The sequence below is a fragment of the Vigna angularis genome, chromosome 1, assembly GCF_016808095.1.
Source record: "Vigna angularis cultivar LongXiaoDou No.4 chromosome 1, ASM1680809v1, whole genome shotgun sequence".
Lineage (NCBI taxonomy): Eukaryota > Viridiplantae > Streptophyta > Magnoliopsida > Fabales > Fabaceae > Vigna > Vigna angularis.
The window spans coordinates 38,149,764-38,163,393 of record NC_068970.1 but is presented as its reverse complement, the minus strand read 5'-3'; the positions used below and the strand labels follow the sequence as shown (position 1 = coordinate 38,163,393).

The following is a 13,630-nucleotide window of genomic DNA, read 5'->3' as shown; positions in this document are numbered from 1 at the left end:
TCCCATCTTAGCAAGCAGATCAGAAAAAGAGTTTCACTCCCAAAAATGAATAAAGAAAAGTGGTATTCCTTCCTCTTTTTAACAACTCTTTCATATTGGTTTCATTGACTGCCCAATCAGACATAAACAAGGTATTTCAAGCCTGGGTGTTGCTCCCTCCACCACTCCAGGTGCTTCCTACACCTCCTCACTATTTTCTTTATTCCAAAATTATCTTATATCAATTTAACTTTATTTACTTTCTTTTTAAAACTCTAAATATTTCTACACTCCTACACCTCCACCCTTCAACACCTGCACATACTGCGGAAGGGGAGTTTCGTTCTGCCCAAACTCTCGTCAGCCATATCAACTTCTACTGCCGTGACCGTGCAAAGATCATGAGCGAACTTTGTGTTAAAAGAATCACTAATTCGATCAGGATTTGTCAAACCCTCATGATTTTAGCATGATATGATGCAACCTTTTATAGGGCAACATGGTTTTTCAGCAAAAACTTTCCTCTCATCTGTCCATGATGCTGCAGTTTATTTCAAATTCGTCCAAATCTCACTTTCACTTTTTTTTTCTGATATGAAAAATAGTATTCACATAGTTCGATGGTAAATATTAACTATTTCAAGTATTGCAGTGAGAACAAAGTTGCTCAACATATAAATTTTATTATAAAACTGCATCTGAAAAAAATAAAATAAACTATATCTTTATTTTCTTGCCGAAGCTCCTCTGATTTCTCTTGCTCCTATATCTCTCAATCCTCACTTTCTTCTCCTCTGGGCTATAAGGACTGGTTCTGCTCATTTCTTCTATGATCAAGCTACTTTCACTCGACAATGGATTATCTGAATGATGATAATATTGCATCGAAATCTCTGTATATACAAAAGATCACCAAAAAATCAATTTACATTACAACAAAATCATTTACAAATGTATTAAGATTTCACTTCCACTTTTCTCCAATTCCATAATCTCCAACAAAAGCAAAGTTTAATTTATACTTTATGTTTTAAACCAGCCGATATCTTTTGTGTGCATCACTACAAATAAAGTATATTAAAAAAAACTAACCAAAAAGGGAACACATCAAAAGGTTCTGACAGTACACGAAAAAACTCCATGGACTGCTAAGTAGGTATATACAGTGAACCAAACAGCAAAAATAACTTCAAGTTTTCTGTCATGAAGTTGATCATTATTGTTTAAGTGGTGTACTAAATGAAATTATGAGCACTTTAATATTATATTATATTATATATATATATATATATATATATATATATATATATATAAAATCTCAAAAAGCTCATAGATCCAGGACAATTACAGTGCTTCAAATGAAATTGGTCTCTTTCTCATTAGATTAACGTGCGACCTGGACAAGATAAATAAATAATATATATACTTATTGATAGATATACATCTTGAATGTTTAAAATTAAAATTTCAAAATACTAACATTCAAATATATAAAAATGAGTTAAAAGTCATAATTTGAGATGTGTTTACAATTACAGGTTTATTTTTTATGTTGTTTCTGAATTGCCAATGTACGATTTGAAAGTGCAATTTGAAGTATAATTAAAAGTGCATAATATACATATAAGTGTGTATTAGTGTAGTTAATAAGATGTGTGTTTGTAATTAGCGAGCCAAAAAAAGGGACATGAAGGTCACCGGTACTGCAAGCTCTCCGTACGGAACCGTTTTGGGAGTCAAGCAACCGAGCGAAGAGAGGAGAAAAAGGGTGGTGGGGTCCAGCACTATTCTTCTGGAGCGAGTGGCTGCTTACGCTCCTTTGCACTCGCCGACTCTCGTAACTCGCTAGTGAACTCGGCGACCCCATGTAGCTGGTGCACCCGCTCTTGCAGCTATTGTACGTGTTATTGGAACTCGCCTTTGAATCAAACTCGCCCAGGGCAACTTGGTGGTGCTGCGGCTGCTGAGCGGCGGCAAACTGCATTGGCGACAACGTGGATGCGTCTTGCAGGGAGAGAAAATGATCAACGGATGTTGACATCCGTTTGTCCTTCCACGGACGTTGACATCCGTTCATTGACATCCAATATTACTAAAGGATAAAAGAGTAACGTGGAGGTATAGGTAGTCGTGTGTGGTGGTGGGTTTGTCCTTCCACGGACGTTGACATCCGTTCATTGACATCCAATATTACTAAAGGATAAAAGAGTAATGTGGAGGTATAGGTAGTCGTGTGTGGTGGTGGAGGGAGTAACTCCCTTCAAGCCTTTATCCCAAACAACTCATTACCCAAATATAATAGTTAGATTTTAGTTATTGCTTCTGCACTCCATGATTATTAACTGCACCCCACAATAATAGAAAAATAGAACATTGTAGAAGAGAAAGTGTGAAAAAAAAAACAAAAAAAAAACTCGTTTTGAAACATATTTTATAAATTTCGGTCTTTCTAGAACACATTTAATGTAAGGGCCGGAAAACCTATTGGGGAAGACATTATATGTGTTCTGAAAAGTTTTTTCTTAAATTCATATTCCAAAATTATTTTTTTCGAAAATCTAATTCTGAAAATTTTGTTTCATAAAATTGATTATAAAATGAAATTTCCAAAAAATTATTGTTTGAAATTCCATTTCAGAAATTTTATTTCGAAAATTTTGAAAAGCCTGTTTTGAAAAGTTTTGGAAATATATATTCTGAAAGTCACTTTTTCAAAAAATAAAATGGTCATTTTAAACATTTGTGTGGGTGTACAAAAAAATCGGGTGTGCGGAGAAATTAGGCATGTAGGATGTAAAAGCCTTATAGTTGGGTGTTGCTCCCTCCACCACCACACCTTTCTCCCTCCACCTCTCCTTTACTATTTTGTCCCTCAGTAAAAAAAATTTTTTAGAGTTGTTCCCTCCACCATCCCAAATACTCCCTACACCTCTTCATTATTATTTTCATTCCAAAAATACCTTACCTTAATTTAACTTTTACCATTTAATTTTATTTATCTTTTTTAAAATCCTAAATCTTTCTAAACATCTGCACCTCCACGCTAGAAAGGAGTTTCGTTCCACCTAAGCTCTCACAGCCAATGAACGTCTACCATCACGACCGTGCATGTCTCATCCAACTCCATCCTTCCTCCACCGCCACCTTTAATGATAGAGAAGGAAGATTAAATAATAGATTAATTAAAAAATTAATTAAGATTGAGGAAATAATAGTATAGAAAGAATGACTGGTAGGGGTGTTAAAATGGCAACCCTTGACACTGGCTTAACACTGCCACTTTCCCATTAAATAATGTTGTTGTTGATATTGGCAGTGGCTGTGTCCATTGATGGGCACACCCAAGTCCACGCCTCTCATCATGCATGCCAACTATTTGATCTTTCGAACAAGTCATCAACGCCTTCTAATGCACCACCACTACTTCTATTTTCTTCCAAACTCTTTTTTTTTCTTTTCCGTTTACAACATCAGACCAACTATTGAAGTTCAATTAATTCAAAGAGCTTCCATAAAAGCATCGACTTCCTTGATTCCATATTCTTCTACCTAGTCTGCACTAACTAGGTTTTACACCCACATTGTTCCCTACTTTTCCATCATCTTAAGCTACTTTCATCGAATGGATACGTAGGTTTTGATGCAAGGAGAGATTCAAGGGAAGATCCTTAGTCATGGCGAATGCAAGAGAAAAGTCGATACATTGGTTCTTTTTTGTAATGTTAGGGTTTGAGTTTGAATAACTCTAATTTTTTTGTTTCGTTTCTTCGTTAGCAAACAAAAGAATTGAGTACTGGTTGGACGGATATCAACATCCGTGACCCTCTCTGTAACATCCGTTTCTTCATCATCTATCCACGGAAGTTGAACTCCGTTTAAGAAAAATCAACGCACATTCATTTAAATTTTACTGAAGGACGAAGGACAAAAAAGGAACGACGAGGTGCAAAGAGTTGTGTGTGGTGATGGAGGGAGTAACATCCGTTTAAGGAAAAACGGATGTCGACATCCGTTTTACCTTAAACGGATGTCAACATCCGTTTTACCTTAAACGGATGTTGACATCCGTTGAAGATATCAACGTTTTTTATTTTAGGGTTTGTTTTATTAGGGGACATCGGTTGAAAGATGTCACCTCCGTTGATGTATACTTCCTCACGCTGGTTGATGCTCTGGACGCTCCTCGATGTTCCTCCACACCACGGCGGTGGCGCTCATTCACACCACGGCGGCAATGGAAGCTTTCAAACCAAAAAAAAAACTGGGAAGAAAAAGGAATGGAAGTGCGGGAGGTGGGGGAGGTGAAACAGAAATGGGAAAAGAGGAAGAGAGTTTCGTGGGTGGGTGCTGGGAAAGTAAAATTAGGGTTTCAAATTATTTAAAATAGGGTAAAAGTACAAATCTTTTTAACTTAAGGATATAATTGTATTTAAAATAATGTGGGGAGGTGGAAGAAGTATAGGGTGGTGGTGGAGGGAGCAACACCCCTTATAGTTTAGGCTTAAGATTATCAACCCACCGTTAGCAAAATACCCACCTGCTGCTGATGAAATGGAGAGTCTTTCTTCCTACCACTGTTTCACTTTTCTCCATTTCCCCTCACATTCCAAAAATATCTTTTTTTAACAAATTTTAAAATTTCATTGAATCTTTCAAAACATCTTTCAATAGATTTCGAGATTCGTTGAAGGATTTTTCAAAAACTTCAACTAATTTCGAAATTCGTTGAAGGCTTAAAAAATCGTTCAACTAATTTTGAAATTCGTAGAAGGAATTTTTCTTCAATAGATTTCGAATCCGTTGAAGAAAAGAGATGAAGTGTAGGATTTTTTTGAAATGCAAGGATAGTTTTGAAATCTTTTAAAAATGTGGTGGTGCAGGAAGAAACATAGAGTGGTGTAGGAAGAAACACTATAAAATGGAGCAAGAGACTTGCTTCACCTTATTCAACTTCTCCTTGCATTCCATAATTTTAGGGGTGTTGCTCCCTCCACCTCCCCAACTCTCTATAAAAAAATTTTAATTACAAAACTAGTCTTTTTTACTTTTTAACCTTATTTATTTACTCTTCTGAAACCCTACATTTCTATTCATATTCACTCACCCATTTTCACTGCACACCCCCACCCCCCCTTGCAAGTCTCACTTTTTCTTTTCTCTCTTTCCAGAGCCCCCTCCAACTCTCACTCTCAGATCTGTTCCCATCCCCTCCAAGATCCGTTACCACCCCTCTCCAACTCTCAGATCTGTTATTTCTCTTCATATCCGTTCATTTGTTTCCTGTCTCCATCTTCGTTTGGGGTTCGTGGTGCGGCGGTGCGGGTGTTAAGACCTCAACAAGTGTACCGAATCGTATCAAGTAATAAATATGGTAATATCAAGTATCGTTTCCCAAGAGACTCACAACCTAAACAGTTATGTGATTTCTTGATTAAATATGACTTGAGAGCAAAATCTTTTGGTTTAAAATGCAGAAAATAAACATGAATGCAAGTGTTGATCAATTAACAATAAGAATGCACAAGTGATTGATTTGTAAAATATGGAATGATTATGTTGTTGGGGGTTCGACTTATCCTATTCACTCTCATGTATTTATGAATTCGTCTTCTTCATTAATGTTAATGTCACTTTCTAATTTACTTTAGACCCGATGTCTCAGCGAAGAAAGCTTATCCTTAATTACTACTTTACCTTGCCTTGTCTCCCTAACAATTAATTTTGCATTATAAACTCAAAGAAGCTTAAAGGCAACCAACCCTTATATCACTATGTCTAAGCAATATTTAAATAATCTAATAAACTTAAAAAAGACACATTTTTTTTATTTTTCTACATCATACAAAAAAAACGAAAAAAAAAACTAATACAATAAATTCAACATTTATAATTAAATTATAAACTAATACAATAAATTAAACATTTATAAATAATCTAATAAACTTAAAAACAAACAACAAAATAATAATACCTAAAACTACCTAAAAAAATAATTTCAAATTTTGATATCAGTTTTACATACAACTTTGTTTTTAATAAATTAAAAAAGTCATACAATTTATTTCATAACAAAATTTTAAGAAATTGAAAAACTAATAGAATAAATAAATATTTATAATTAAATTATAAAATCATAAACTAATATAATAACTTAAACATTTATAAATAATCTAATAAACTTAAAAAATAAAACACCAAAATAATAATACTTAAAGTACCTAATAATTTTTTTATATTTTTCATATGAATTTTAAATAAATTTAATTTTTTAATAAATTTTAAAAAATTCATACAAATTATTTTATACAAATTATCAAATTAAACATTTAGAAATAATATAATTAAACATTTACTAATAATATAATTAAACATTAAAAAAAATTCAAAAACCATGTATCGGATATAGAAATCCGAAAGGGACATAATCTCGAAATCTCATTCTCCCTTTATTAGATTTCGACATTCGATAAAGGGAGAATCAGATTTCGAAATCCGATTTTGTCCGTTTTAGAGATTTCCATATCCGATACATGTTTTTCATATAAATTTTAATTTTTCGTAAATGTTTTATATGAATTTAAAATAAATTTATTTTTATTAAATTAAATAAATTCATACAAATTAGTTTATACAAAAATTTAAAGAAAATAAAAAACTAATACAACAAATTTAACACTTAAAATTGAATTATAAAATAAAAAAAATAATTCAATAAATTAAACAATTACAAATAATCTAATAAACTTAGTAAAACTAAATTAAATAGGTACAAATTATCTAATTAAACATTTTAAAATAATCTAATAGAGAGATAATATAATTAAACATTAAAAAAAACTTCAAAAACAATGTACCGGATATGAAAATCTAAAAATCACAACATCGGATGTTGAAATCCGATTTATTATTCATCAGATTTTGATATCTAACTACGTGATGAGAGTTTTATCATAAATTCTTACACCTGTTTGACCTAAGAAGCTTAAAAAGAAACAGTGCCCCTTGCTCGAATGTCAACCACCGTCATAACACCACCACCACCTCTAGATGTCTCAAAGACTTCTCAAAGAATAACTTCTCAAAAAATCTTTCCCAAATCTCTTTTAATTTATCTAAGAAGGACCACTAAAAGAAGAAAATAAAGAAATGAAATGAGGCAAGGATGAGAGTAGGGATGACAAAAAAATTTGTATCCGTGAATAAAATTTGTAACAAATAGTTGATACCCGCAGATAAAATTTGTGACGGATAGTTAGTACTCACAGATTTTTACTATCTGCGAGTTACGGGTAACGAGTATCCTGCTTATAAACGGATCGGATATGGATATTACACTGTCCGACTTGCCGATACTCATTACCCGCTAAAAATATTAAAATTACGTTTTTATCCTTAAAATTAAATTAGGTTTTATTTTTTTGCCTTTGTGCCTCTTTCTACATATGCAACAACCTCCTCATGGTAACACGTGCCACCATTGTCGGATATTAGATTTAATTGTCTTTTCCAATTATAGTATATTTCGTTATCTCAAAAATGGATTGATCTCTAATTTAAATATAAATTATATTATTATTATAAATTAATATTAAAAAAAATAAGGGGATGGAAAATATAAATATTATAATAATTATATATTTACTATATTTTGCAGTAAATATCAACGTAGTTGTTGTTTGGTGATTATCATACATAAAATATTGAAATAAAAAGTTGATTTTAGTCGTTTACTCAAAATTTGTTTTTATATTTTTAAATTGATGTATTCAATCCTCTTTTTTTTAATATATTATTTTAGTTATATATTTAAATTTAATATCTAATGAAATTTTTTGACTGTAAACAAGATTTACATAACGATAAGGATTATTGAATGAAGTGAGAGTTTTATCCCTTATAAGTCAAAAGATAAATTTTTGCTATTTAATTTAGAGATTTCATTTAAAAATTTATAAAATATTTTTTTTAAATATTGGCGGGTTCATCCTTAAGCATTCCGTTAAAAAATTTTAATGGATAACAATCTGATTAATTACCAGGACGTTTTTGAAATTGGAAATGCAGGGGTTTCAACCTTGGAGGCGGAGGGTGAGACGCCCTTGAGGTAAATCAGAATGTGAAATTGGATTGAAAGTTATATAGTGATATATTTGGTTAACTCCATTTTTAATTGGCCGCATGAGATCACAAACATCACATCACACTCCAACGATTGAAACAAACGGTTGAGCCCAAAAGAAAGTGGAGGGTAGGAGGCCCCACTGAAAAAGCCGAATCACGTTCACTTCACTCACTCAATGGCCACAATTAATTCTTAGTTTGCTTTGTAAGGCTTCTAATTCCTAAGCTTACAGAATGAATGAATGAATGAATTAATTAATTAATAAATTAATTAATTAATAAATTAATTTGGTGAAAAAGCAAAAGCAAGTCAGTATTTGGCCCTCTACTTCCACTCAAAGGATGGAGAAATCACTAAACATAGATTAACTACTATGCCTCTTTTGGCTTCACATGCTTTGCATTAAATAACTCATGCAATGGCTGCACCAATCACACTCTCTGTCTGTCGTCTCCAATTACTGCTCCACCCTGCTTTCTACATTCAAAAATGGTACTTTTATATTATTGTTTACTCGATTACGTTTTACCGTGCAACTGGCGCTGAAACTAATAATAAATGTGGTATTCCAAAAAAGTAGAGTTAGAGAGCATAACTTGCACATATTTTGTTATCCTTTGCAAGTCCACAGTATGATTCTATCACAGATGAGTCTGGTACTGTTTTAAATTTCAATTTTTAACTTTCTGCAACTGTTACATTACAATTGTAATTCTGTTAACTGGAAACAGCATGTGTTAATAAAAAGTTCAAATTTATGGGTTAGAAAATGAATAAAGGTTTGATAATTTAGGCTAGGTAGGAGTCAACCTCCACAGTAATGAACGATCAAGATCAAATGCATATACACACATGTGAATGAATCTCATGACCACGTTTCTTTTACCAAAAATTGAGGCACTCATAAGGGTAGTTTATATTGTTATTCTTTAATCTTTTCCTGTGATTATTTCCACGTATAGAAAGTTGAAGCATAATAAAAAGTGACATAATGAATCTAGGTAGAGCTATTATGAATGTTTGAAGCAAAAATGTGGTGTTTTCAGGTGGGTGGACTTGAAGTAAGTATACTTGAAAGATGTTCAAAGTGATGTCTTGTTGATTTTACTAATATCTTTTATTGAGGTGTCAGAAGCTTTATGCAGTAGATAGCAGCAATTAATTCAGCTTCGTTTTTGTGTTGTACGAGACTCACGGGAATTGATTCCCTTTAATATTTAAACCCCCATGTTTGGATTTGACAAAGCATCCCATTTTCCCATACAGAAAAACATTCAAGCTTACCTTCACTCTTGATCTTCTAAATTACTCTCCTTTTCTTTGTCCGAAACTGCCCCATCATGTCTGTACCTTCTTTTGCTTCCACTTCTTTTTCACTACAATTCACTTCTCTCTTTGTGTTCTTCATTTTGGGTGGAACTTTTTGCTTAGCCACACATGCCAACACCACACGCCCCCCTCGCCAACTCTCACTAAATTACTATGCCAAATCATGCCCCCAGCTAGAACAGCTTGTTGGTTCAGTCACTTCTCAACAGTTCAAACAATCACCTGTCTCTGCCCCTGCCACCATTCGCCTCCTCTTCCATGATTGCTTTGTAGGGGTAAGATCAATTCCAACCCCTCTAAAAAAGGATTTAGCTTTCACTTCCATGCATGCAGCAGATCTTACTTCGTGCCGTATGAATCCCAGTAATGATTTTCTAGTTTCTAATAAATTTTAACCAAGAACGCAAAATGTGTTGAGTTCTATTTCTGCTGTGAATGTGTTAATACCAAAAAGAAAATCTTATTTTCCATGTTTGGCAGTGAATTTTGTGGTGTTGTGGTCTCTTTTGTTTGGTGAAGTATCATGATTCCTTAATGGGTGAGTGCAGGGGTGTGATGCGTCAATTTTAATAGTATCAAAGGGTGGAAGGAAGGAGTTGGCAGAGAAGGATGCAGAGGATAACAGAGACTTGAAGGTGGAAGGTTTTGAGACAGTGAGAAAAGCTAAGGAACTAGTGGAGAAAAAGTGCCCTGGTGTGGTGTCTTGTGCAGATATTCTTGTAATTGCAGCCAGAGATTATGTTCACCTGGTAAGTTCTTCCTGTTTTGTTTGTTGCTATTCATTCCCATCATTCTTATCATATACTCTCCCCATCACTTTAATTCTATGCATTTTTAACACTGAATTAATCAAAATCTATACTTTAATAATGAATTAATCATTGGTTTCAGTTCACATGCAATACAATTTCAAAGCATGTGTAGTTTCATCAGCTTTTAGTTGTCGTGCTGACCACAGTTTTTGCACTGAAATAAAGGACTTTTAAGAAAGAAATCCACATTATGCTTATCTCCTTTTGTTTTCTGAGTGGTTCTTCGGATTTTCTTCCCTTTTACTAATATGCATATTCTGTGTTTCTTACATGTTTTGCTTCCAATGCCAAAAATGTTACAAATTATAGGCGTATAGCCTTATGGTACTAGTGAAAAGGTGTCCTAGTTTTTTTTCTTCCTAAACAAACACCAAAAAGCTAATGACAATGTTTAAGAATAAATATGGCTATAGAAAAAAGAAAAAAGAGATGCAATGCAAAGGGTGTTTGGTTACGTATCTCTCTAATTGCAATTTTGTAGCAATTAGCAGAGTGTTTTTTTTTCATGCAGTATGGATTCTGAATAAAGTGAATTTAAATTTGTTTCCATATAATCATGAATTGCTCAGTATTATTGGGCATGATATGCTAGAGTCCAAAACAGCCTAACTTTTGTACTTATATGTGTGTCTTAATCTTAGGTCTAAGTTTTTGTGTTGTCCTTTTCTGGGGCATAAAATATTGATATATGAACAAATTTCGCACCATCGATGGTAAAGTTAATTATATATTTGCTCTATGATTTACATGTTTATAGATAATTATATTTTAACTTGGTATTGTTTTTAACGAGTTTTAAAAGTTGATTTATTATTTGGAGGAGAGAGTAAACTCAAAATTGTGTTTATTTAAGAAAAAAGAAGAGTTGTCTAAAACGAGCTGGCCAGACGAAACTGAATTATTTAAGATTGGTTTTGGTTTTATGTGGTTATGTAATTAGAATTTTTTTTTATTAGTTGTTTTGATGAATTTTCAATTTCAACCAAACCAAACTGTATCTAAAGAATAGTTAAGAAAGTTGAGTTTAAATTTAATTAAAGGGAATGTAACGGATAGCACTCAGTTATTTTTATTTTAAAAATGCGTAGGAAAAGTAAACTCATTTCCACAATTCTTCACCTAAATTTGTTGCACCAAGAACTTTGTTTGATGGTGTGCGAGCTAATTATGAAAGGCTTCGGCGTTTCTTTTTTACCAAACTAAATAAGTTTGTCATATTCAAATCAAGGGAGTTGCTCCCTCCACCCCCACACGTCTCTTCCTCCACCTCCTCAATTTTCTAAAATGCCAATTATATCCTTCTAAAATGACAATTATATCCTCAAAAATTAAAAGGAACACTGCCTCTGGACGGATGACATCCTTCAACGGATGTCAACATCCGTTTAAGGCAAAACGGATGTCGACATCCGTTTCGCCTTAAACGGATGTTGACATCCGTTTCGCCTTAAACGGATGTTGACATCCGTTTCGCCTTAAACGGATGTTGACATCCGTTGAAGGATGTCATCTGTCCAGAGGCAGTGTTCCTTTTAACTTTTGAGGTTTCGTTTTTATTTTACTACGTTTTGCGGCTCATGCAAGGATTATAGGCTTGGATATTCAAAGGATTATTGGAAGTATGGGAAGGGTTTAGGGTTTAGAATTATAGGAAGGATTATGACTACGTACCTGGAGAGGAACCACGACAAGGACACTACACCATAAACGCACTGCACCACGTATTGCACCGAGAAAAAGAGGAAGATTGCTTGATAATTCTTTTCACGATCACCAAACTTTGCAGAAAAATATTTTACTCATACAAGGAACTACGTAGGTTATCAGTGAAATATGTTATAAATGAATAAAATTAAAAAACAATAATTTTAAAAATAAAATTTTACTGAGGGGCAAAATAGTAAAGGAAAGGTGGAGGAAGGGACAAAAAAGTAAAGGGGAGGTGGAGGAAGAGATGTGTGGGGGTGGAGGGAGCAACTCCCTCAAATCAAATGCAATTATTGATTATCTTTTTTAAGTATGATTATGAAGTACGATAAAAATATTTGGCTAACCATGTGATTCCTTTATATTTTAATGCACATTTCTTCCCAATAGATACTGTTTCTTTTAAAGATTTCAATCATGTCAAGGCGACATTTGTTATTATGAATATTATCCGTTCATAAACCCAGCATTATTATATAATGAAATACTTAATGTGAAAATGCTTGCTAGTGCTAGGAACTTTTTGTTTTTATCTAATTGCCACCGTAAGTGACAAGATTGTCACATGAAAAACAGAGTTAGTACCTATTTAGGTTTATGGTCAAACACTCAAAGGCACTTTAGGTTTTTTTAAGTTTAGAATGGTCAGATTAAAATTGGACAATATGATCTCACACTCATGCATTTTCCAACTTTTGGTTATTAATTAAATTGATCTTAGACGAAATTTATTTGGCAACAAAGTTTCTTTCTAGGAGAACGTAACCCATAAATGTTGGTGAAAATGTATGATAAAAAAAGTTTTAGTTTTAAGAGGAGTATTAAAGATATTTTGTAATACACTCTTTCTCATGCATTACAATAAAATTTAGACGCATTACATAAAGGTGTTATTATGCGATTTTTTTTTTCTAATAGTTAAATTTGTCCGATGATAGGCAGGAGGGCCATATTACCCTGTGAAGAAGGGAAGATGGGACGGAAAGATATCAACGGCATCAAGAGTGGCATCAAACATCCCTCGTGCAAACTCGACCGTCGATCAACTCATCAAACTGTTCAATTCGAAGGGCTTAACCACACGGGACCTGGTAGCCCTATCGGGGGCCCACACAATTGGGTTTGCGCATTGCAAGAACTTCGTGGCTCGTCTCTACAGTTTCCGAGGCAAGGGCCAACCGGACCCAGACATGGACCCCAAACTCCTACACGCACTTAGAATGTACTGTCCAAACTTCGGTGGAAACTCCGACATCGTTGCCCCTTTTGATGCCACTACGCCTTTCTTGTTTGACCATGCCTATTATGGCAACTTGCAACAAAAGATGGGCTTGTTGGCCTCTGACCAGGCTCTGGCCATCGACCCACGAACCAAGCCTATTGTCTTAGAATTTGCCAAGGATAACCACAACTTTTTCCAAGCTTTTGTCGCAGCCATGGACAAATTGAGTTTAATCAAAGTCGTACGAGGGGCAAGGCACGGGGAGAAACGTAGAGATTGTAGCATGCACATGTGACCAACTCTCATGAATACAACTTTACACAATTCTTGCATTTATAACTCATACCAGGCAACATCAATGCAACTCTACCTAAGTTTCAGTGTTTTGTACAGTTATAAATGCAATAGTTGTTCGGATATTATTATTTGTCAAGATTAATCTTTTATTTTTTCTTTTTT

The 13,630-nt window shown here is 33.7% G+C and overlaps 2 protein-coding genes across 2 annotated transcripts; one reads left to right on the top strand and one right to left on the bottom strand.

The window, feature by feature from the left end:
• Positions 1-600: 600 nt before the first annotated feature.
• On the bottom strand, positions 601-2,231 carry LOC128194631 (uncharacterized). The gene is made up of 2 exons (XM_052870175.1): positions 1,678-2,231; positions 601-872 (listed from the first exon to the last, which is right to left on the bottom strand). The coding sequence occupies exons 1-2, from the start codon at positions 2,060-2,062 to the stop codon at positions 697-699; spliced, it is 561 nt and encodes a 186-aa protein (XP_052726135.1). The 5' UTR covers positions 2,063-2,231; the 3' UTR covers positions 601-696.
• Positions 2,232-9,269: 7,038 nt separating this feature from the next.
• LOC108323889 (peroxidase 19) lies at positions 9,270-13,604 on the top strand. The gene is made up of 3 exons (XM_017556702.2): positions 9,270-9,705; positions 9,979-10,179; positions 12,888-13,604. Exons 1-3 carry the CDS (start codon positions 9,442-9,444, stop codon positions 13,464-13,466), a joined length of 1,044 nt encoding a protein of 347 aa, XP_017412191.1. The 5' UTR covers positions 9,270-9,441; the 3' UTR covers positions 13,467-13,604.
• The last annotated feature ends 26 nt before the right edge of the window (positions 13,605-13,630 follow it).

Coding starts and splice junctions, on each gene's coding strand:
- LOC108323889 (XM_017556702.2), top strand. CDS start 9,442: ATGTCTGTACCTTCTTTTGCTTCCACTTCTTTTTCACTACAATTCACT. Junction 9,706..9,978: donor TCCATGATTGCTTTGTAGGG/GTAAGATCAATT, acceptor GGGTGAGTGCAG/GGGTGTGATGCGTCAATTTT. Junction 10,180..12,887: donor CCAGAGATTATGTTCACCTG/GTAAGTTCTTCC, acceptor GTCCGATGATAG/GCAGGAGGGCCATATTACCC.
- LOC128194631 (XM_052870175.1), bottom strand. CDS start 2,062: ATGTCAATGAACGGATGTCAACGTCCGTGGAAGGACAAACGGATGTCA. Junction 873..1,677: donor ACGGAGAGCTTGCAGTACCG/GTGACCTTCATG, acceptor TTGTATATACAG/AGATTTCGATGCAATATTAT.